General features: G+C 43.2%; 1 protein-coding gene across 1 annotated transcript in view; it reads left to right on the top strand.

Annotated features, from left to right (window-relative positions):
* Nucleotides 1-10,874: 10,874 nt before the first annotated feature.
* Nucleotides 10,875-26,010, top strand: part of BAIAP2L1 (BAR/IMD domain containing adaptor protein 2 like 1) — a gene marked incomplete at its 3' end in the record, with an annotated part of 79,721 nt that continues 64,585 nt past the window's right edge. The window contains exon 1 of the mRNA XM_084250511.1: nt 10,875-11,060. Coding sequence (XP_084106637.1) covers nt 11,010-11,060 — 51 coding nt within the window. The 5' untranslated portion in view covers nt 10,875-11,009. The remainder of the gene's footprint in view (nt 11,061-26,010) is intronic.

Genomic DNA, 26,010 nt, shown 5'->3' with positions numbered 1-26,010 from the left:
GAAGGTTTAAGGGGCAATTAAATGCTCTGGTCAGGAAGTAACATCACTTCTCATAATTCATTGATTAGAACTGGCCACAGGGCTCCTCCTTTACTTTGACTAGGAAGTAAAGTTCCTCCAGCAGGGGGAGAACTGGAACAATCTAGAGCATGGTACAATGGCTACTATGGTTTCGCCAAATTTTACCATTTGGCATCCCCTCCACAACGTGAGTTTCACAAAGGCAAGTACCTCTAGATCCTAGAACAGTGCCTTGCATATAGTAGGTGCTCAGAAAATACTTATAGAATGCTACACGCTTAGAGTCATATCTGAAAAGGGAAGCCAGGAGTTAACAATAAGCCCCAAATCAAGCTCATATATTGCAAACGTACAAGAAAGAGCTTCTTAATCTATTTCTGTGCTGTTCTTGAAAACCATGAAATTATCTTCAAACGTTTGCCAAGGAAGAATCCTTTAGCTTTCATCAAGGTACCTCCCAAGGTACCTCTAAAACAGACCAAGAAAACTGACTCAGGAAGGTACAACGCCAGGAACCATGAGCAATATTAACTAGGGAGTAAAGAATACCACCTCGCCACGCCTGAGCCTCCTCTTCCACACACGGACCTGGGGTTGGATCAACTGAACAGGTGTGCGCCCCAGGCAGGGGCCTCACAAAGCCGGGCTTCTCCACAGGAGCTCACCTGTGCAGCCAGCGCGCCATCTAGTGGACACAGTGCTGTGCTGGCTCCCAGGAGGCAGCTGGCGCTCCCCGAAGATTAAGAGGCTTCAGGTCTCTGCAAACTGCAGAGTAAAACAGACGTTCCGGCCCACCCTGAACTCCAGGGCCGGGCTGCATGGGGTCATCATCTGTTCATCCACACCTTCTACCCATCCACACCTCTGATTCATGAACAGCAACCGAAGGTCATTCAGGAGGGACAAGACTGGACAAGTTGGGGGAGGCACACAACTGAAAGAGGCGCCTATCAACTGAGGAATCGAATTATCAATGCAACATTTTAGAAAGTCACCACTAGTGCAAAAAATAAAAGCTCCTTGATGAAGAAAATAACAAATGCCTAGGTAAAGACAGGCTTGGTATTCCTGATCTCCCTAGCTGCCTGAGGCTCCAGCCAGGCCTGGCCCTGGGAGAGCTCTGGAGGGACGAGGAGGCACTGACCACACTAGATAGGTGGCCAACCTGGGTCAGAGCTAGGGGCCAGCAGCACACCAGAACCAAGGATTACGTGACTTGGAAGAGGATGACCCATCCCAGTCCGGGGGCGTAGGGCTCTGTGCGGACCCAGGCAAGAAGGTTGGTTTGTCTCTCGGCTGTGAGGAGGCAGGGCTGAGGCTGGGGGCAGAAGGAGCTCAAGACCCAGCCGCTGAGCCTACCCTCAAGGGCCCACTGTCTTTTATTTGAGACCCATGTGGACAGGAGCGGAGCATGGTCACATGTCGCTTCACGACATTCGGGTCAACGACAAACCACGTACATGACGGTGGTCCCTGCAGGTCACACCCTACAGCCCAGGGTGTGGCGGGCTGTGTCACTGCGCTCCAACATGACTGGGGTAAGGGAATTTAGCAACCTGCTGCAGGTGTCCTTACCCACAGCTAGGGACGCACCTGCAGCTCCTGATCACTGGCCTGAAGTGACAGGAGGTTTTCCCCACCCTGAGATGCTCAGGTCCATCACAGGCACGTCACCCCACAGTTGCCTGCACGGCTTTGGCATCCTTACCCACCCACTAGAGGCTCCTCCTAGGTGGTGACGTTTATCTCCAAGGCGAACAGGGCTGCCTCCCTTGGGTCACATGCCATGTTTGTTAATGATGTCACATCCCACCCAGCTTCATCATCGGTGTCACTCAAGGGTGAGCTGCTGGTCAAAGTGAGTCAGGCTTGACCCACCCAAACTGGCAAGACTCTGGTTCTGAGAATGACCTGGTCTTGGGAGAGTGAAGCTGGAGTGAAACCATACAAGCAGACATAGCAGCTGACTAGAGATATTGATGAGGGGGTGTCTGAGACACCCCAACTCTCATACAGGGTCTCGCAGACATCTCCATCAGTGCCATAGGTGTACAGCTCACCGGGCCTCGTTCCCATTCTCAAATGAGAAGAGGCTCAATGTGGGGAGGCGTGTCACCCAAAAACATATGGGAAGCAAGTGACAGCAGGCTTTGCTGGCTGCCTGGTGGCAGAGGCAGTGAAATAGGGCTGGGAGCACTCATTCCTAAGATGGGAGGGGAGAGGGAGATTCCACAGAGAGGTGGGCAAAATGCTGCAGGCAAGAGTCTACAGGTGACTAAGACTCCTCCATGCAGCTGGCCACCACAGCCACCAAGGCTGTCTCCTCCAAACAGTGACCTGGGAGCCTCTGGTGGCCCCAGGAACAGTGTCCCTCAATGCTCCCCAGTCAACGGGCACATCTAGGGTTTGTCCTCTTCTCCACCCTTGCAATTGCTAGAGGCCAGTGACTCAGAAGGGTGGGCCACCCAGAGAAAGAAGAGAGACAAGGCGGGGTCCGGGAAGATGGGTGAGAGGAGTTCATTCTGCAAATAATAACATCAATAGTAATAATAATAATTTAAAAAACATGAAATGTATTTGCACAGCAGTTGCACAACCTATGAGGGGTGTGGAAATTGCATGTGACTTTGCCAACCAGCCTCAGAGCCTGAGGTAGGGGTGGCATAGCAGCCTGCTCATCTCAGCTGAGCTGCAGTCTCTGTTGACAGTGATATGGAATGATCTGAAAATCAAAGGCAGCCTGCAAGGAGGGAGGGAGGCAGGCTGCAGCCTCAGAATGTGGACCCAGGACCTTCCCTGGGCCTTCCCCTAGGCAGCCCCAGCCTCTCCAGACCTCTTGCCCTGTAGTCTCAAGATCAGGGTGACAACTCAGCCTTCTCAGTTGCATCTCACCCCTAGGTGCTCCAAATAGGAGGCTGTCTTCCAGGGCCAGGCCATGGCACCTCCTGAGAAATGCTGCAAGGGAATGCATGACCTTTGGGTCATCGGGAGGACTGTCACTCCCATGCCTACTGATTGGGACACAGCCTTCAGGGACATGATGCGACCTGCTCCAAGTCCCGCAGAGGTCATCATCACTGAGACAGAAACTAAATTCGCCAGACTTGTGGTCTGATGTCCTTCCCACTATGTCGGGCACAATGGCATCACAGTCGATCCCATGTCAATGGCAGCAGGAGATTCCTGTCACTAGGTCCCATGGGGGCAGCCTCAACAGCCTAGGGTTACCCAGTGTTGGTCTAAGGCTTAAAACAGCCTGGAAAGATTATAAGGCACAGATGCTGCCCATTTTCCCAGCTGCTGATCCTACAGAGAGGAAGAATCCACTGAGTTGACACAGAAACTGCTTATAACCCAACAGCTAGCTCCATAGGAATGGAAGGAAATACAGAAACACAAATATTTTGTCTGTTTAATATCAAAGATCCAAATGCTTCAAAACCTAAGGAGGTCTGAATAACATTCTGTGCTGAGATCTCATCTCCTTTCATGTTTGGATGAAAGCCGCTGCTATAGGAGAAATTTTCCAAGAATTATGAACTCAATTACAGGCCCAGAGATGGATCACGATTTTAACTAATAATAATGTATGAATACTTTCCCGTTTGGGACCTCTGGGGATATTGGCATTGTTGCTGTTTGGGGAACAGTGACTGATTCAAAAGCAAAGTGGAAGATTTATCTTAACAAGGTTTTTATTTGCCAACGTTGAAAAATGACTCAGACATGTATTTCTCAGAAAAGTAGCTGTGAAATTGTTCTTTGATTAAAGTAAAATAAAAGTGCTTTTAGAAAGTGGCCTAAGAATAAACACACAGACATGAGGGAATTTTCCAAGAGACCCCTAATTTTAATTACATTCATCCCTCTAGTCTCCATAATTATATTCTTATTTGGCAGTCCATGGATCTTTTTTTGATCTCCAAAATATGGTCATCCCCCAAATGAAGAAGCTTCCCTGTGTTAAAAGTTTCAAGAACCCATTTCTCACTATTTGGATTTCTTTTTCTTTTTTTTAAATATATTTAAAGAGCAGGTTCATTAGGGAAAGGGACAGAAGAGTAAAGGATACTTGCATGGACACAAGCAGGCAGAAAGAGTTGCCCCAAAAAGGGGCAGGTTTGCTGAGAGAGGCCTGCATGGTCGCAGGCGGGCGGCCTTGAGGAGAGCTGCCTCTGCTAAGGGAGGTCAGTGAAAAGAAGCCCTGGCAGGTACAGGTCACGGGCAGGCAGGAGGCTGCTGCCCTGCAGAGGGAGAGAGTTGGTGAAAGGAAGCACCTGCATAGTCACAGGTGGGCAGTAAGATTGCTGCCTGTTTTTTTTTTTTTTTCTCTTGAAGGCGCATTATGTTTGTAGTTGATTTCAACACAATCTCAAATTCTCCCAGATTTTAATAATAATACACGTCACTAGGAAGCTTTCAGCTGCAAAGAACAGAAAGTCCAGTGCTCACTGATCCTACTGGGGTCCCACTCTCTCTCCACACACCAACCTCAAGTCTCAGCTCATGAAGTCCAATTCGTCGGTTACTTTGAGTTTACAAGATGGCAGCGTGTCCTTCACAAACCTACATCTGCTTTCTAGGAAGCTATCAGGGGACAAGCAAATGGCTGCCTGAAACTCAACTACTACACTTTTCAGCATATTCTTGCTGACTTCATCTCTTTGACCAGTACTATATCTATTTGTCTCTCCTCTCTGCAAGGGAGACCAGAAAAAAACAAGTTTTTTGCACTCTACACATGCTAGAGAAAAGGGGTCATTGAATATCCGTTGTGATATGCTTGCTTGTTGCCTTCCAAGACTATAGAAACCACAGACTTTAAATATCTCTAAATACAACAAGCCATGCATAGATTGCACACTTTTAATTGGTGAGTGCATCCTGCTGAAGTGCATTAAGGTAGTGAAATTCCTTCCAACAAATTTGTAACTTCCATCTCAGCCCAGAGTGCTGCCTGACATCATAGCCAAACTTGTGCTAAAAGTTTTATAGTGATCAGATTTTAATGGGGCATTACAACTGGCCTAAGTGGCGAAGTCTGCCTTCATACTCAGCAGAGTTTCCATTGATTCTTAAGCCTTTTTGTGCTTCTTGGTCAATGTCAATATGTTAGGGACATTTTTAAAGAAATATATAAATTACTACTCAAGGTTTTTGCTTAATTATTTATAATTGTATGCATTTGCCTAATGGAAATTTTGGATTTATGCTGAATTTCCAGATCTACGGGGCTAATACTTCCCCTTTTAGCAAAACGGTAGCATTCACTCATCATTTATTGCTCTCATAGATCCATGGAAATTCAGGGTCAGAATGGAGGTGGGGGGTAGACAGAGGAAAAGGTTACAGAAGGTCTGAGTTGTTCTGGAAACAACTTCACTGGAAATGCCAGGGCCCAGTATTACAGGGGCCTGTGTGGTGAGGTGAGGTGAGGTGGCACCTGGCAGGCACCTGGCTGGCACGTGAACACAAACGCGGTTTTGTAGTAAGGTGGTGATGGAGACAAAAAGTTCATCAGAGATAGGCCTTTGGTCCCCCTGAGAGAGAAATTAAAGTGTTGAGAGACAAAATCGGCCCAGTGGAAAAGAATATTCATATTCCACCCTTTATCCTCCCCTGCTGTTCATGTTGGGGAACTGCTTTATAATCCCAATGTTTGCCTTCTGGCTTTGTTGCTCTGACAGTCACAGCAGGAAATGAGAATTATTAATCCAGCTCAATAGACTTCTGTAAAAGCACTTTTACCAAGTCTTCCTTCTCAGAAAAAGCCTCAATGGAAGGCAAGTTTGCTGCAGAACATACTGAATTTATCAAGGAAAAATATGGGGTAGCCTGTATAAGAATCCATGTCCTAACAAGAGGAAACTGGCAGACATGGTTGATCTTTAGAACTTGGTAAACAAATCTGCTCACGCAAAGAAAATCTGGAACTTACTCTGTTGATGTTTTCCCAGAGGAAAATCAAGAGAAGGCCACTGAAGTTCAGCCAAGCAGATCCACTTCCACAAACCTGACCATTTCCCCATGAATCCAAATCACTGGGGAGTTTTCAGGACAAGAGACGAGTGTGTGTCCCTTTCTGCCCTTAGAAAAGTGAAGAACGTCCAGGTGACCTAGGCCTTTGCCAAAAAGCCTTTCCTCACAGAAACCAATATGCAAACATCACAATCAGACCTGTGGACAGACTTTTCTTTTAAAAAACAGATAATTTTAGAACAAAATGTAATTTGAAGACCAACTATCGTATTTCAGAGGTGAAAAAACTGGGACCAAAAAGTGAAAAGTGCCTTGCTAGCCCTACATTCCTACACAGGCAAAATGGAACATGATCCTTGGCCTCCTAAGCCAGTGCTTATCACTTCATGAGCAATCTCAAATGAAATCAACAATGGCCCTTTCAGGCTTTTGGCAGACTGGAAGCCAGAATTCCTCCAGTTACAGATGCTTAACATTATGGAAAAAATATAAGAAAAATATTTTATCATAGCTAAGAGAAAAATATTTTATCATTTATAAGAGAAAAGGAAATATCAGATACCAAAAACACAAGAGAAAGGGTATGGATGGGAGCATGGGAGCTGGAAATATTTCCAAGTGTCAGGCCTTTCCAAGGTGATGTGTTTTACCTGTGTAAGGACTTCACCTGTGGCCTGTGTAGACAGAGAGTAGACACCAAAGATACATTTACCAGATGAGCCAAGAAGAGGAGCACTAAGAATATTTATTGCCCCTAGGGGAGGACAGGAGACTTGAGTTGACTGGGTTTTTTTAGTAGGAAAAAAACAATATCTTCAGAATAACTAATCCACCAAACCTTGACATGGAGCAGAAGCAGAGTCTGAAATTTATATTCTTCAAAGGGGAAATTACACTCTTCAATGGGGAGCTCCTTGGAGAACCTGGCAGGAGAAAATGCAAAATTTGTCTGGAGGAATAGTCTATAACTTAGGCCCTATGGGTTTCCTACAGACAAAATGGATCACCGGGAAAGATAACCTCATAGTAGAATATAACCAAAACAGATATGAAAATGATAGGCCCACCATGACAGAGAATCAGCAGATACAACTGTAGCTGAATGAATGGATGAACAACCAAACTAAACAAAACCCACACAGAAATATCTCATAAATACCACTAGAAATACTGTAAATGATTAAAGAGATGAAGGAATAGAAACCACAAGGAAATAAAACTCTGAAAAAAGAAACTGAAAGACCTATGTCCCTTATCAATGTCCCTTGACAGTCAGCAACAAAATACTAACAAACTGAATCCAGGGCCAATGAAAAGGATTATATACTGCGACTAAGTGGAATTTATCCCAGGAACGAAAGGTTAATTCAAAATACAAAAACCGGGTCTGCCTAGCGGTGCAAGAGGTTACGCACTGAACTATGAAGCAATCCGCAGCCTCTGAAGCACGAGTTCGATCCCCGGCCAGCCAGGGAGCAACGCACATGGTGCAGCAGACCTCTCCTCACTCACCCGCTGCTCCCCTCAGCAGTGTACTTTGGTCTATCTGCCTGTTCTGTTCCCCACTCTGTCTCTGGTGAATCCTCTCAACCCCCTCCCCCACTGCATCTCTGGCCTGTACCCCAGCTCTTGGATGCATAAATAAATAAATCTTTTTAAAAAATACAAAAACCAATCATTGTGATAACCCAAATCAACAGAGTAAAGAACCAAAGCATACGTAATCATCTGAATAGACAAAGAAAAAGCATTTGACAAAATCCACCACCTTTTCATGATAATAACACTCAACAAACTAGTAATGGAATGGAATTTCCTCAATCTGTTAACAACTAGAATTAATAAACAAGTTTAACCAAGTCACAGATTACAAAACCAATATACAAGAATCAACTGCATTTCTATGTACCCACAATGAATGATCTCAAAATGGAAATAAGAAAGCAATTCATTATAATATCCAAAAAATAAAATACTTAGGAATGATTTTTTTAAATATAAAATTTATACTTTGAAAAGTACAAAGCATTGTTTGAAGAAATGAAAGACCTAAACAAATGAAAGGGTATTCCATGTTCATGGATCAGAAGAATTAAAATTTTTAAGGTGGTAACACTTCCCAAAACAATTTATAGACTCAAATAAATCCTTGTCAAAATCCTAGATGTTCCTCCTGCATAAATTAGCAAGCAAATCCAAAGAATGATATGAAAATACAAAAGCACCTAAAGTAGCCAAAATAATCTTGAAAAATACACATACACAAAGTTAAAAACTTACTAGAAAACTACAGTAACCAAGACAGTCTGACAGGGCGATGGTTGGATAGACATATAGATCAATTAAACAGAATAGAGAGTCTAGAAAATCTTTATACTTATGGTCAATTGATTTTTGACAAGGGTGCCAAGACAATTCAATGAGGAAATATTCACCTTTTCAATAGATAGTACTGGTTTCCTGCCCCTAAATGTGTGGTGCTCACTTCCAGAGGCCCAGCAGCTATTCTGCAGCCCAAGGATCTGGGCAGGTGGGGAGTGTCTGCAAGGCTTTCCCAGCAGGTAGAGAACTGTCTAGTTGCTCCTCCCTCCTTCCGAGTCATTCCTTTCCATTGATTCACTTCCCTTCTCTCTGAACATCATGAAGTCTCAGAACAACTAAGACTGCATTTTTAAGTTTGCAGAAAACTAAGAATATACTTGGATGGCCTGATAAGAATGGCCTTTTGAGAGTGCTCCTACTTTTTCACACCCACAATATCTTTGACAATACCTCTCCTATAGTTGCCACATGGTCCTCCTTAAATTCTACTCCTGTGTTCGTGTTTAAGGCTTAGGTCAAGCCCAGTTCACTCTACACACTACAGCTCCCAGCAGAGTGCCTGGTACAGAGCAGAAAATCAATATCCGCCCTTTTGTTCAACAAACACCTATCAGGCACCTGTGCGCCAAGCACCGAGCTGAGGCTGGACTGCTCTACTCAATGTCAGTCCAGACCAAGAACTGACCATTCCCAAAGACTTCGAAAGGAAAAGAATGAGCCTAATCAGGAAAGTAATTCCATTAAGGAGAGTTAAATATGTCCAAATAGGTGTTCGAGATTTTTGTACAATTATGATCCTATGATCAAATTCCAAACTTGGCAATCAGAGAAGCTTGCTCATTTCATGGTGGTTTGTTAAAAATCTGTCTTTTCTGGCTCTGAACCGCACTCCTGAGCTGTGGGGTCTCCAAGGTTAAGCCTCTGTTCTCTTTCCAGCTCCTCGGTTGACTGCCTGGCAACAGAGAGTGAAATGACCCCATTCATCAGAAGGCACAGAGGAAGTTCTTAGACAAAAGGGGATCTGCCAAGTTAAGGGAGAGTTTCAAGTTAAATGAAAACTAACAGACATACTTGAAGAGGATAACACCTGATGGTGGTAATTGTGAGGTCACGCCTGCATCTCACATGTGGCAAATAAAATCCATTTGGCAAATTTCATGAGCCAACTGCTAAGAATCTGTTAAGGAAGGAGGTATCTGTTTCCACTGTCTGAAACCTAGGGCTTATGTGTTATTCCCCCAATATCCAAGAGCACATAACCATGTGGATTCTGAACGTGGTATGTTTTACAGCTTGCAAAGTCCGATAACATTGTTTCAGAGTCCAAGTGTCACTTTCAGTTCCAAGTCCAACAGCTTTTCATACTCTTGGTGTTCCCCTCTGGGCCACAGTGTCTTCTTTGGGTGCATTTCCTGTGGACTTTACCACAGGAGCAGTTTAGATGCCTCATATCCTAACAGTCCATAAAAGATGCAACTGCAATCAGAAGTTTTTTTAAACCAGAATAAGATCTCCGGCCCTTGCAGGTTGTGTGAATGTCTCTGATGCTCAGGGACAGTCTCCCCTGGATGAAGACTGTCCAGATCCTCAGGGTCTGGGCTGGGGCTGGGTGGGAAACACAACAGGGAGCCCCAGGCGCCCCTCATCCACTCTTCTGCGCCTTGAAAGGAAGAGTTACCTCCACAACCCTCAGCTTGCCACGGTTTTATAAATCGTGTAATGATTTCATGAATAGCGCTGTTTAGGTCGTATTGAGTTAAAGTCGTTCTTAATGTAAAGTTTAAAGACGTTCTGGCATTTACTATTCTTGGCACTTATATTTTCCATATATCAGGAACTTCGAAAATGTCAGCCGCTTCCTTCGTCTGTGAGGGCCCGTACCCCGAGGTCCCCTCAGATCTTTAGGGTCTGCAAAAGGGATGCGCCGAGAGGGGTCAAGCAGGGAGACCAATACAACCCGGGGCCCCCAAAGATAGGGTCGGGGAGGAGGGGAGCGGTGGCGGAGAGCGTGGCTCCCGGGGTCTCCTGAGTCACGCCGCGCAGGGCACGGAGGCTCTGGGACCCCGGAGGCCTGACTGTCCTCAGCCTGGGCGGGCCCTGCTCCAGCAGAGCAGCAACGCGAGCACAGGACGCCTCGCGGGTGCGGCTTTCCGAGTCCCCAGGAGCTCTCGGCAGCGGCGCGAGGACGCGGCGCGCTTCTGGGGGAGAGTCCGCGCGCTCCGCTCCGCTCACCTGCGCGAGCTGCTAGGCCCCGCCCCCGCCGCCTCAGGGGGCCCCACCCCCCCACCTCACCCCACCCACTCGGCCCCGCAGGCCTCCGCCCCCCGACCGGGAGGCTCGGCCCCGCCCACCAGGGCCCGGCCCGCCTCCCCCCACCCACCGCGGCCTCCTCAGGTGCGCCGCCCCGCCCACCCCGCGGCCTGGCCCCGCCCCCAGGGCCGCCTCAGGTGGGTCGGCCCGGCCCGCCCAGCTAACCTCGACCGCGTCCGGCGGCGTCTCCTCGGCTTTCCGCGGTCCGCGGCGGCGCTCTAGTTTTGACATATTGGCGGCGGCGCGCGCGGGCCGTCCCGGACCGACTGCGGGGGCGAGGAGCGACGCCCCGGGCCCCACAGCCGCGCCCCGCCGCCCGCGTCGGTGGCCACGAGGCCCGTCCGCGCCCCCCGGCTCGCGGGCCCGGCGCTGCAGCCATGTCGCGGGCGCCGGAGGAGGTGAACCGCCTCACGGAGAGCACCTACCGGGTGAGCGGCCCGGGCTGGCGGGGGCCCAGGCGCGCGGGCGTTCGGGGGGCCGAGAGTCCGGGACCAGGGGAGGAGGCGCCGGGTGTTTGCGGGCGTCGAGAAGCCCCGGGGTCCTGGGGGACGCGTGTGCGAGGCAGGGAAGTTTGGAAGACCCGGGGACTCTAGGGGCGCCGGGGTCCGGAGTTCGAGGCGGGGGACCCTGGGGGCGCCCGGGTTTCGGGGTCAGGGAGGCCAGGGAACCCTGGGGGCTCCCGGCTTCGGAGCGCGCGGGAGTGGGGGCGGGGCGGGAGCGAGGAGGCCCCGCCGGCCACTGGGGATCCCCGCCCCGGGAAGGTCGGATTTTTCACTTTGGGAATAAGGAAGGGACTTTGCGTGGACACATCCTCCCCTCCCCCTGCGCCCCACCCTCCTCCCGCCGTGGACGCCCAACAAACGCCACCCTCACTCCGAGCGTCGGGCCGAAGGGGGGCTGTTTGTGAGGGTGGGATCTGTGCGGGCTCCAGGGGCCGCGCCCTCCTCCCCAACTTTTTGGAATCGGTGGCCGAGCTGGCGTGGCTGCTGCTGCGCATAATCGCCGAGCCCAAAAGCCGAGCTCGAGTTTCCTCTGAGAAAAGACTGTGCCCGGGAATGCAGGGGAGAAACTCCCGGGTAATTAGGGATCGCCAGGTGAGCGGAGCTCGCGCTGGAGGCTGCTGGGGGGCGCCCTTCTCTCCAGTTTGCTGAGGCAGCGGGCGAGTGGGCGCCCAGGCAGGCTTGCAACTCGCTCCCTCTGAGACCTTTACTCACACAGCTTGAAGTTTTCTCGCACAGCTTTAAAGTCGATTATTTTGTGAGGTTATTGGAGTCAAAAATACCCGAGGTTTTAAGGAAATCGCCCCAACCGTATGGAATGTGTTGATGATCATTCTCTGAACTTGAATTTATTATGAGAGAATTTTTCCAGAAACAGACATAGGCTTAGGATTAGTGGCCACTTTAGTAAGTTTAAGTACTTCTAAATGAATTCCAGTTGAAATAAGATATGTGTTTAATCATCTGCTATTAATAGAATACAAAACAACTTTTGTTTTAATTTGGCACTGGAACCAAAGTTTTCAAAATTCATGTGCAGTCATTTTTATAAATTATTTTAACCCTAAAATTTAGTTTCTAGATTTGCACGTTCTGAGTCAATTCTAGAAACCAGAAGTGTTCATATATCTTTGTTGGATAAGAAGTTTTTTTAAGCATGAAAACATAGTCATAACTTACCCTTTGAAATTCAAGATTATCTGAATGTGAATTCTGTAAATTATATTTTGTAGATATACATATATATTTTATAGATAGGCACAGTTGACAGCATTTTTGGGCTGTGTAAGTAACCAGCACCAAAATCTGTTATGTATTCGTGTTTCCTTAACAGAAGGCAATATTTAGAAATCCCAGAAATTTGAATGTTAGTCTTACATTTGTGTTGAGATGGTTGATGTTTAAGTGATTCTGAAGATGGTGAGGCAAGCAGTATGGGGTACTGACAAAGTGTATAAATAAAAGACTCTTACTCTTAGACCTGGGGTGTTCTAGCTACCCTGATTACTGTCAGGGAAAAACTGTAATTGAGGAATGTAGATCAATGCAAATTTGAAGTGGATTCTCACTATCCACTGGAGCACAAACCCAGTGGATATTCAGTGGATAACCACAGAAATTCCTTTCCCCCGCTTCCAAGAATAGACAAGAAATCTTCCTGATCAGAGATGACATATCAGTTTGCAAAAAGCAATCAGATGCTCCGGAATAAGTCTTCTTTTGGCTCTTTCTCCCACTTCTTCCTGAGTTTCACTTTTAGAGATGACTCAGTGGAGGGGCTGTACTCAAGTGAATGACAGCGTGACAAATACCGACCACGTTGACTTGTCACATTACTCAAAAGAACAAAATATAGATTTCATTACTTGTCTATATGAGTTGTAGATATAAGGCAGTGTAAATCATTCTTATATTTTGAAAGATACTAAAGATCAGAGACCAGGACCTTTTTGTTGTCCATTTCCAGTTGTCTTAAAACATGCTAAAAGTACACAAATGTCTGTTGATTGCCTTTAATCATTTCCTTGTTAACGTTTTGGTATCAACTTTTTTTTTTTTTTAATGTTGAGGTGGTAAGATGGGAATTTGCAGCTCTAGACACCTTTACATGTAATCTATAAAGTGAACACAGCTAGCTCATGCTTTGGCTATAATGGAAATGCACAGTAAAATTTTATATTCACATGTCTGCCTGAAAGCCTGATAGCCTTTCACCATTTCTCAGTGAGTTCTGAAAACAATTTAAGTTTGTTGTGGTAAAAATCTGGCAGATGAATCTAGTTCTTTAAAAAAGATATCCTTTTTGTTACCTGGTAATCTACAATATTGTACTAATAAAAACACAACCTAGCCAGGTGCATTTACAAAAGCCAACTTCATATGAGATTTTTAACAAAGGTTTTAGATTTTTGATTTTATTTTTTTTTTTTTTGGTACTCGGATTTCTCCAACTTTGGAATAAAGGAATACTTTAGAGAAAATGGGGGATTATAAAGTAGTGTGATCCTCTTAATGCAGTATCAAATATCTTTAAATATTTATTTTCACATTTGCTGAGTTTTCTAAAATGTATACTTAGACAAATGAGTACTGGAGATCCATGCTAAATCCCAGGAGGATGTGTGTTTTAAGGCTTCACAAACAAATGGTATGATAATAAGCTCCAAACTGTCACTAATTAGAGTTAAACCAGAGATCCCGCCTCCTCCCCACACTTTAATCTATAATATCCCCGTAATTACCCTGAGTACCTTCCTTGTGATTTTGCATGGTTTTCTGATGAGTAGCACATGCTTTAGTAGTACAAGGAAAGAATAAAGGTCAAAAAACCTTTAAGAGTAATCACAACCTTGCTAGAAACCAGAACTGTTGAAAGTCATTAGCGGTTGAGGGGGAGGCGGTGTGATGTTATACAGGGATGTCACACCACAATAATCTTGCTAAACTAGCAATGGAGGGGGGAAATGACAGAGAGGGAGGGAAAGGGGACATAAATGTTTTTGTTGAAATGTGACTTTCTCAGGGAAGCCTCTTCAAACAACTATCTTTAAAATTGCAGACAATGCCATCTGTCTCCCAACCTCACCTGATGCTACTTTAACCTTTTCCCGAGAGCACTTACTGCCTTAGGATATACTATGTAATATATTTACATATTGTGTTTATCTCTTTTACTGTGTTTGTCACTCCAACTAGAATGTGAGCTCCTCAAGGAAGGGACCATTGTTTTGCTACAGTTAGAACAGTCACAGGCCGTAAGCACACATATTTATGGAATAAATGAACTTTATTTCATTTATTTAGTAAGTACGTATTCAGTGCCAGGCTCCTCCTCCTCTGCCTAGTTAATGCTTTTCATAGTGTTTGGTCAAAGTGTACACCCGGCCTTGTTTGTTTAATGTTAAGAAACTATGAGTGACCGGCACCTGCCTGCCATTTGTGGCACCAGCCTCCATCCCTCTTTTTGTGTGGTGCTTTAGTTTCTAGTGACCAACAAATGCACCAAAAAAAAAAGACGTTTTATAATCTGGTGATCTAAGAGGTCACTCAAGTTTTCTATCATTCTGTTCATTTGTTATCATTGGCATGTTCTGAACAAACATTTTAATTTTTAAAAATGGGGTACTTTTGCTCTTCTATTGGTAAAGCCAGCAACCTCCTCGGCATGTGTCCTACGTTCTGGATGCGTGTTTAATGGCTTTTTAGTTTCTTAATTTGGGTATTATTGAGGATGTGTGAGTGAAATTCCTACCTAGTTGGTTTCTAGTGTGTACTACCCTGTACAGGTCTAGCCTTTGAAGCTTTAAATTGCCTATGTTTATCACTGTAGCTGTATACACGATGTGACATCTTCATGTGTCTCTGTGACACTACTCTCTTCATTTATGCTGAAGATCAGACAGCATTTGCAGAAGTCCAGACAAGTTGCTCTGAGTTCCATGATGACTAAAAAAAGGCACAATAAGAATCAGGTGCCAGGTATCAAATATTAAACTGAATAGCTTAGTATTGTGGCTTGTTGTCTGCTAAATGAAAGTGCAAAGCCAAACAATGACTGTCTTTTTCTGCCATAACATTTTTTTCTTGACTGGAAAGAAGTTTTAGAACTATCACATTATTGTTCAGCACCCAGAGTGGCATCCTTTATTATGAAGCCTGGGACCATGTAAACAGAGACACCACTCATAAGTTTCAACCTGTATTTTACTTTACATTTGTGACAATGCTTCAATATTTGGCATTAATCCTAGCCTTTAACTTCTATTGTAACAAGCCGGGGCAGACCCTTGAGGGAAACCTAATATGGGTGAAATTGCAGCAAATTGAAGTTTTGTTTTCCTCGACATTCCACTATTCTGCAGTTCAAGAGTAAAATTTATCACAAAAGTAGCAAAGACATTAGCTTATCTGTTGAACTTGCAATTTTATTTCTATGGCTTTTTATTGAACGTAAACGTACAGAAAGGGGTGCTTAGGTGTATATAGCTCACTAAATTGTCACAAACAGAACACACCTGTGTAACCAAACCCCAGCTCAAGAAGCTGATTGTGACCAGCCCTCCTGCCACCTACCAATCACTATACCCCCTTCAAAGGAACTACTCTCCTAACTTGTATCACCACTAATTAGTCTGGCCTATTTGTCTGCCTTCTTTCATCCAAAGTCAGATTCATCTATATGGTTGGAATCATTGTAGCTATTTCATTCTTATTGCTTTGTAGTGTTCAGCTGTGTGATGCTATCAAATGTGTATGTTCTCTTGAGGAGGATTTGGATTGTTCCAGACAATTCCAGGTTGTTATGAACTGCTGTGAACATTCTAGTACATGTCTGCAGGATCTTGGTCCTCATTTCTCTTGGGAGAATGGGTTTGCTGGATTATAAGGTATTTGGATATTTAGCTTTGGTGAAAACTGTCTAGCAGTTTTCCAGAGTGGTTGTACCAGTTTACATTCCCACAAGCAGCTTATGAGAGTTCTGGTTATTCTGAATCCTGGCTAACAGTTGATATTTCCTTCCTTGTAGTTTTGGTCATTCTGATGGGTATATGCAAATTTTTTTTTTTTAATGTAAAAACAAAACTATTTGCCCCAGGCTTAATGGTTAGACAACTGCAACCTCATCTCCCCTGATTTCTATAGAGGAGGTCTGAATGACACTGAATGTCTAAAGTCTGAACAGGGAGCTGGGGGAACATGGGTCTGAGAGACTCGGCCATGCAGCTATGGTATTCAATGGAGTAAACATAAATTTAACTTACTACACTTTAAAGAGGTTGTATTGAACACATCAAAGGTTTTATTGTGGAAGATATATGGGGGCACTAGACGGGCCATATTTAAACAAATTAGGATGCTGGGGGGCTGCAGAGTTATGTTAATTGAACCTTCTTGTTAATTAAGTACTAGTGAAAATACCTCTCCCTTTTTATGTGACTCTGAAATATGTACCTACTCTACAATTGGAGGCATAATAGAGTAGCTTTTTAAAAGAATTTGAGTGAGTTATCTTTGAATCAAGAGGTTTCAACACTATTACTTGCCAAAGGAAACATTTTTAATTTGGATCTTCTCCCCACTTAGATTGTACAGACTTGAGGACAAGTGCCACAAATTATACTTCTCAGCATTTTTTACAGTGGTTCATGTTTTATTTATTTGTGTGTGTGTGGTTTTAACCTTACAGCCTTTTTTAAACCATATTTTTCTCTGATACCAGAAAATTTCCAAGAATATTTACACAGAAAGTAAAAGTCAGGCAGAATCCCACAACCCCAAGATAACACTATTAACTCTGATTGTCATTCTCCATTATTTTCCAGTACATCTTACCACGCCTGTCAGTATTCCGTGCTTCATCATTTTGATGACCCCACAGTACTCCATTCTTCATCATAATTTATTGATTCAGTCCTCTGTTATTGGACATAAGATAATTGCCAGTACTTTGCTTTTAAAGCACTGCTTGAATATTACGGCAGGTAAAGTTTGCACAAATCTGTGGTGTTTCTTTTAAACTAAATCCCCAGGAGGGAGTGTGGATCAAAGGGTAGGTACATTTTAAAGCATATTTGCTACACTTTGCAAAATGCTTTCCAGAAAATATGCCTCAAATTATGCTATAATCTGATTGTATGAGATGCACCTTCCTGAACCCCAATCAGTTAAGCAGGCCTTTTAAAGCTATTTCCTTCTTTATAACCCATAGGGTTTTTGTTTTGTTTTTAAACAGTAGTAAATCACATATGCCTATAACACAGTAATTTATGGACATTGGCCAGAAAAACAAGCTATCATGTCTACCGCTTCTGGAAATAATTCCCCCCATAACCTTTGTACTTGTAGATGTGTACAGAGCAACTACAGCTTTGTGATCCTTCAGACCTGTATACTTTCGTTTTTCACTTTCCTCAACCTTGACTTAATACTTCCATTGATGATTTCCAGACCTCTACATCTGTCTATCTCTCTGGGTTATCATTATTTTAGGAACTGTATTCTGTTTGTGGTCTGCCTCAAGCCTTTGTGTATAATTATGGGTGGGACCTATGTGAATGAGAGAAAATGTTTGTTGTTTTCTCTTTCATTCAAAAATAAATGAAAAATATTGGGCCTCCCCGGTGGCGCAGCGGTTGAGCGCTGGGTTGCGAAGCTGCCCGCGGCCTCTGCGGCGCCGGTTCGATCCCCGGCTGCTTCCCGGCCACCGGAGGAGGGTCCCGCATGGCGCGCAGACCTCTCCTGCCGCCCACTGCTCCCCTCAGCAGCGTACTTCGGTCCTTCTGCCTGTTCTGCTCCCCGCTCTGGTGAATTCTCTCACCCTCCCGCGCTTCTGACTGTACCCAGTGCATGTATAAACAAAAAACAAACAAACAAACAAACAAAGAAAACATGCCTCTATAAAAAAAAAAAAAAAAAAAAGACAACTTCAAAAATAAATGAAAAATATTACCAGAGTGTGTTCCCAATTCAGATAATTAAATAAATGAGCACCCTTCAGAGAGATAACTGATTGTTCACAGCCCTCTAGAGCTGTGTGTACTTTAGCGAGAACAGCAGATAGGTGAGGCTGCCCTTGGGTTTGTTGCTTAAACTGTTTTTATTTTTATGGTCCTTTGGAGGTTAAAAAGTTCCTGAACATAGCAATGCCTTTATTGAAAATACCAAAAGACAATGGTAGTTAACTCTAGGACAGGGAGAAGGGACTTTTATCTTACTTATAGTCTGCCTTTTGGAATGTTTACATATTCTTTTTTTTTTTAAAGATTATTTATACAAGCACTGGGTACAGTCAGAAGCACGGGGGGGGGGGGGGGGGTGAGAGAATTCACCAGAGCCACAGGGGCGAGCAGAGCAGGCAGACTGACGAAATACACTGCTGAGGGGAACAGTGGGCAGCTGGGACCCTCACCTGGTGGCTGGGGATCGAACTGGTGCTGCATAGGCTACGGGCAGCTTCGCAACCCAGCGCTCAACCGCTGGGCCACAACCACTGGGGAGGCCCTGTTTACATATTCTTTATGTGAGTGGATTACCTTTATAATGTTTAAGCTATAAGAAAAATGTATGTATGCATTCCATTTTAATGGGTAAAAAGTTTTAAAGGTTAAGCTACAGGGTACCATTTTCTACATCTGTTTTGCAGACCTTTTCAAAGATAAATGTAATTTAAAATCTAACTGTCTCAAGCTTTTACTTATGGGAGTACACTTTTAATATGAGTCAATTACTAACCTGAGACTATAAAAGCAACAGAAAAATAATTCAACAAAACCGAGAACCCCAAAATTCCAGTTCTCACAACTATCTTTTGAAAGTTTTATTCCTGATGTTGCAAGCAACCATTCCCTTTCAAGTTGCAGCTGTGTCCTTGAAAGATAGTGATAATAAGGACAAGAAAAGATGCAAAAGTGATAATAACAACCTGTCAAATATAAGCAGGGATAAAAATGGAAAGATACATTGCTTAGAATGAACATGGAAAGATTGAATTAAGGTGTCAGAACACATCTCAGTGATGAGTTGGACTTCCAACCACCCTAAATGCTTCTCTTCAGGATCCTTGAGGGAGCAGCCCTGTCCTGAGTTAGGACAAGAAGTTAGCTCCTGGGCCTCCCCTGGTGGCGCAGCAGTTGAGCACTGGGCTGAGAAGCTGCCTGAAGCCTCTGCAGCGCCAGTTCGATCCCCGGCTGCTGGGCGAGGGTCCCACATTGTGCGCAGATCTCTCCTGCCACCCACTGCTCCCCTCAGCAGTGTATCCTAGGTCTCCCTGTTCTGCTCCCGCTCTGGTGAATTCTCTCACCCTCCCGTGCTTCTGACTGCACCCAGTGCTTGTATAAATAAATAAATAAATAAATAAATAAATAAATAAATAAATAAATAAATAAAATCTTTTAAAAAGAAATCCTACTTAAAAAAAAAAAAAAGTTAGCTCCTGTCTGCATGGGCAGGGGAGGCATGTGGCGGAGACACCTGGTCACTTTCTTATGCCTGTCAGATGTAGATGCCTGAGATCTGAGTTAACAAGTCATTCTGTTTTGGGTCACAAATCTCAAGTGACAAAAGAGAATCAGGAAATTCACATTAATAATTCCTTATACTTAAGTGTTGTGGTTTTTTTAATAAACTGTAAATGGTTTTAATTAATCAAAACAGTATGTTTTATGGATGTGTGAGCTTCATCTTAAACCTGGAATGGTTTGAGATTCAGGACATCAATTTGTCCCATTCATATAGGGTCACACCCTTATACACAAAGACTTGAGGCAGACCACAAGCAGAATACAGTCCCTAAAACAATGAATTATTTTTCTATTGCCTTTATAGTCTCAGGTTAGTAATTAACTCATGTTAAAAATGTACTCTCATAAATAACTTGAGACAAACACTAAGATTTTAAATTACATTTATCTTTGAAAGGTCCGTCTGCAAAACATGTAGAAAATGGTACCTTTTAGCTTAACTTTTAAAATATTTCACTTGTGGCCTTCAAGTTATGTATCTGTACACACAGTACAATATATTTCTAAGTGTGTAAACACATTTTAAACATCCAAATGCCGTTCTTAACACTTCAGTCCACTCGTACCCTGTGAGAAGATGACTGCAGCTAGCCAGTCCAGTTATTTGTGTAACCTCAGATTTTCATATGTACTTAGTGATGTCATATTCCTCCATTTGACCTTGTTCATAAATGAGGATGAGAATAGTACTGCATACAATGGCTGTGAAGATTAAATGTGATAATACGTGTCACTCTTAGAACAGTCTGTTAGCTACGAGTAGCAGAGTGGTTCAGAGTAGACTAGAACCACCTAAGAGCATTGATTTTCGTCTGTTTTGTTTACTGCTCACCCCCAGTATCTAAAAGAGTGACTGACACACAGGCAGAGCTGAATAAATGTTTGATGGAAGAACAATGTTGTAATGATTGGCACACATTTTTCTATCAACGAGCTATATACACTCCTTGAGGTATTTTTACGTTTCTCGTGCTGATGCATAGTGAGAACACAAAAGTATTCATTGAATAAATACTGAAGATTTATGATTCTTGCACAATTGTGACCAAAAGCTTCACCTAGTCTGTGGCCAGTGGGCTGTGATGACACTAACACAGTTACCATGGTTTGAACAAGCTTACCACCTACATTCATTTTTTTGCATCTGTTTTCTTGTGCACCGTTGTTGTGCCCAGCACTGTAGTTACCACTGGAAACCACACGAGAAAAGACAGCGTTTGTGCTTTTCTGGAGTTTATGGCTTATGACAGGACAATGCCAGTGTTTTTAGTAGCTCCAGACTTTCCGCTTTGCATTGGCTTGTCCAGTACCATAAGTTATGTTCCTTCCCCACCCTCTCTCCCAGTGGGGTCCTGTCCTTACCAGTTCAGCTCTTTGAATTTGTTTTGTTTCAGTATTAGGTAGAAAAAAGGGAAAAGATTAATATACATTTGGGTTAAATTCCTGAGGAGCTTTTTGGCAATATGACCAAAGAAGTCTTTGGAAAGTTGGATGTGAGAGAGGCAGATGAGAGAAAAACAAAAAGAACTTTAAAAGTTTTGGTTCCCCTTAATAGTAACTGGAAAATGTATGTAATAAACTGGAACTATTTTTAAATTATTTGGGGTTTTGAACACTATTTCCTAGATTGTAAGGACTGTGATTTTAATGCAAAATAGAATGATTCTTCTCATGGGCTAGAGTTGAAGGAAGTTCACTAGAATTATTCCACATACTATTCTAAGAGTGGCATTTGGGGAAAAAAAACAAAACTGTGAACTAAAAAGGATCATCACTGTATAAAATTGGCAACTTACTTTGATCTGGTCAAGTTCCTCTTAACTGCTAAGCCCTCTGGGGCTTTCTAAACAAATGTGACCCAGCATATGAGCTATTCTTTCCTGTAAACTCAGTGCTTACCTTTTATTCCATGATACACCTTTTAAAAACAGTATCTAGGCAGACAAGAATACTTGAGCAGCCTAGTGAACTCTATTGCCTTCATGGTGTGTATCTATTGACATCTACTTAAAATTCAGTGACTTAACTACTGTCTACTTAATATATGTCACTTACTTGTGATAGTTTTGTATTTCTAAGTGATGTTCAAGTAATATCAAATATGTTTGCACTTCTTATTTTTGCCATATCAACCTGAATTGCCTTGGTATTTTGCATATCTGTCTTCCAATTAGACCATGCATTTTCAAGGCTGGAACTTTACTTGTTCAACTCCATGTTTTCTATGCCTAGATAGGGCTGAGTTCACTGCAGGTATACAATCTTTTAGCTTGCTATTTGCCAAGACTAGGGATGCCCGCCTCCAGCCCCAACGGTTTGTTTGGCACTACCAAGAACTTACATATACATGGAGTTAAAGCACCTGCTGTACCTTGAACCCAGTATAATTGTCTACACACTTAAATTACAGGGGAAAGAGATTTTAAATGATTCTATCGACAGACAAATATAAGACTTTGTCTAGTGTTTAAACTAGCATGAACTTTCTAGTGTTGAACTGGATGCAGACCATTATTTTTTCCTTCAGGTTACTTTATCAGACAGTCATGAACTCAGACTGCTTATAAAATAGTTTTCCTTTTACAATTTTTAAAGAAAATTAACAATTGAAAACCTAGATGCCTACACTGGTTTACTGGGTGCACAGCTCTAGGACTTCATTTTGTAGAGAGACTTGATAATTTGATCCAAAAGATTTGAACAGTTATAGAACACACTTTTCTCCCACCAATGTTTTAGGACCTTTTCATTTTGCTTAATTATGCTTTTGCTTCAAACCACTTCTTGCTGCCTAAATGAGTAGGGAATAGAGAAAGTGGAGCTTGTCTCCAAAGTCTGTTTCTTTAAACAATGAAATAAAGGTCACGGAATGGTGATAATGTAATGCAATGTATCTTAAGAAGTAGCAATACATTCCTTTCTGGATGATCACGCTGCTTCTTATCACTTGGTTGGTTCTTAAGGAGCTCAGGATCTAACAGTTGCTCTCAGAACATTCAGAATATTCTAGGGGAGAGTAAGCCCAAGGAGGTAGCCTTGTGCTTTGCTCATTGCTGGCCCCATGGCTTCATTTTTAGCATGCCCCGACCCTCTACAGGACCACTTTTGCAAAGCTAATTTTTTATAAACCAAAGCCTGTATTATGAATGAAGAAAGGAAGAATTAAGGTAAAACAATGTTAAGTCAATAGTGAAAGATTTCTGAAGATTTGGGCTGAAGGCTTCCTATGAAGTTATCCTTACAGAAAGACACAGTAAGGATTTTTTGCCTGGAAAAACATTTATCAAACTCCTTCCCCAATTGTAGTTGGAAAGACAGTTGCTAATCCAGCAGGATATTTGTCTCAAAATAGCTGGGTTATCATTTCCTACTAATGGGTCTAATTGATTTTCACCCTAGAAGGGGAAATTGCTGCAAGCAGCTACATGGGCATAAATGCTTTGCAGGCCACTAGTGCTTTTCAGTGGCTCATCCTGGACCAGGGTTCACAAAAGAACAGTGGATGACCTGCATTTCAATACATTTGGCCCTTCTGCAGGCAGTCTAGTAGAAACAACCAAGAAATGAGCAAACACGTAGTTGGTGGCGTTCCAGAGCATTAAGGATTTAGAGTCCGAATCCTTAGCAGCCTGGCACATCAACAAGAGTCAAGTGTTTGTGCTGTTGCAGGTATTTTTTCCTTAAAGTAGTTTCCTTTTGCTTTAGGTTCCACATGAAAGTGAGATCATATGGTATTTGTCTCATTTTGTCTGACTTATTTCACATAATATACTGTTCTCAAGATCCATCTGCTTTCTCACAAATACCAAGATTTCATTCTTTTTAATGGGTGAATAATATTTCATTGTGGATATAAACCAGTTTTCCTTTTTCCATCCATTCTTCAGTGAGTATTCAGTTTGTTTCCATATCTTGACTTTTATAAATAGTGCTTCAGTGATTATGGGGGTGCATTTGCCTTTTTGACTTAGTGCTTTTGTTTTCTGTGGATAAATATCCAGAAGTGGAATTGCTGGATAATGTGGTAGTTCTATTTTTAATTTTTTGAGACCCCCTCCTTACCGTTTTCTGTAGTGTCTGCACCAATTTACATTACCATTAACAGTGTACAAGAAACAGTGTACAAGAAACAGTGTACATTACCATTAACAGTGTACAAGAAAAATAGCTTTATTAGAGGTATGATTTGTGGCTCATTTTAAGTGTACAAGTAAATGATTTTTAGTAAACTTGGAGATTGCACAACCATTGCCACAGTCTTATAACATTTTTATCATACCAAAAAGGTCCTTTGTGACCATTTGCAGTGATTTCTTATTCCCAGCCCCAGGCAATTATAATGTATTCTTAGTCTCTCTAGGTTTGACTCTTTAAGATACTTCATATAAATGGGATCATACACAATGTGATCTTTTGTGACTGGCTTTTTTCACTTAGCACAATAGAATTCATCCATTGTATGTATTAGTACTTTATTCCTTTTCATGGTAGATTACTATTCCATTTTTCAATGTATTATGTCCACTCATCTATACACTAGTTGATGACTTTGGGGTTATATCTAACAAGTTTTTTTAGGGGTCACACTACTGCCTGATACTTACAAAATAAGTTAAACATTAACTTTTAAATTACAGGGTTAGAAAGCAAGATTCACCAGGAAAGCTGGTGAATCACATTTTGTAAGACTGAGTAGGCCTTACAGCTTTTGAGACCTCAGTTGGGGCCTTTACTTTGAGCTAATGAAGTTGCAAAGCAGTGACCTGTTCCCATTACCTCATGCCTGAGCTTCACGGCTAATTGGCCCACTGGGTGATTTTGTCTGCAGCAGTGTGTTAGGTGAGCTGAAGGCAAAAAATGCAGCATTTTGTCCACAAGCACATTTATCTCTTTACAATAAAACTGCTACTGCTGAGTGAGGCATTAGGTGGTCCAGGCTCTGTTGTTGATGCTAGAGTTGTAGTGCTGTGTTCCTACTAAAGAGACAGACAGTAAACAGGTAGGTAACATCTTTTGAAGAAAGAACCAGGGAACAGTTGGAGAAAGAGGAAAGTGGAAAACGCCACCACCTATAGGGGAGGACAGTCAAAGAGAAAAGTCTGAGAGGTTTATAGCTAAGACCCTGGGAGGGTGGGTTTTCAGAAGAACTGTCAAGAGAGGAAAGCAAGTGTGAAATCCCGTGGTGAAAATGGGTTTAAGTTGTTCAGAGAATAGCCCAGAGGTCATTGCACCTGGAGACAGGGCATTGGGGTGGGGGAGGGTGGCCTCAAGTAAACATGCCTGATTGCAGGAAATGTCCACTCTTTTGGTACCTACTACCCTGTTAATAAAAGGACCAAAGTCACTACCTATACTAGGTCTGAGAGCTGAGGATAAAGCTTTTAAATTATATTAGTAAATCACCGTTCATTTTCCAGGTATGGATGCTTTTTAAAATTATTTTTTATTGGACCTCCCCTGGTGGTGCAGGCAGTTGAGCACAGTTCTGTGAAGCTGTCTGCAGCCTCTGCGGCACTAGTTCTATCCCTGCCGGCCAGCGAGGTTCCCACATGGCGCAGCAGACCTCTCCTGCCACGCCCGCTGCTCCCCTCAGCAGTGCATTTCGTCAGTCTGCCTGTCCTGTTCCCCGCTCTGTCTCTAGTGAATCCTCTCACCCTTCCGCAGTCTGGCCTGTACCCCGGTTCTTGTATAAATAAATAAATCTTTAAAAAAACTATTTTTTATTAAAGTAACATTAGTTTACAGGCCCATATGTGATTCAGAAATATAGGATCCAGCCGTACTACACCACCACTAAGGCACCCAAAGTCTTCCACATATCAGCCATGTGCCCTCCTCCCACCTTTGCTCTCCACTGTCTCCCCTTCCCCACTGGTAATCTCAGCTTTACAGTCAAATTTCTAGGGTTTGCTTTTGGTTGGGATTTGTCTGACTCTTGCATGTATACTTTTTTAATTCTGACAACGGAAACAATTTATGGTACTTTTAAAAAATCGGTGCTGCTTTTCACTAAACAGATGGGCAAAAAGCATGCCCATACCAAGTGCTGGTGAGAGTGTGGTAAAATGGTACTATTGTGGAGCATAAACTGCTGCAGCCACTTTCTCTAAAGTATTTGACAGTATCTAACAGAATTGAGAAATCAATCACATACCCTATGTTCCAGCAATTTCATTTCTAAGTAATTTTTTACCTGTGTGCAGAAAGAGGCAAGTATAATCCCTTGCCAAATAGTTGTTGTTAGCAAAAGCCTGTAAAGCCATCTAAACATCTCTCAATAGAGGAAATCAAGAAATTTGCTTTTGTGCTTATAGAGAACTGGAAAGTCTGGAACCTGCAGGGCAGGCCACAGACTGGAA

The sequence above is a fragment of the Talpa europaea genome (genome assembly GCF_964194135.1).
Source record: "Talpa europaea genome assembly, chromosome: 12".
Taxonomy (NCBI): domain Eukaryota; kingdom Metazoa; phylum Chordata; class Mammalia; order Eulipotyphla; family Talpidae; genus Talpa; species Talpa europaea.
The sequence above is the reverse complement of the archived record's forward strand: the minus strand, read 5'-3'. Positions and strand labels throughout refer to the sequence as shown.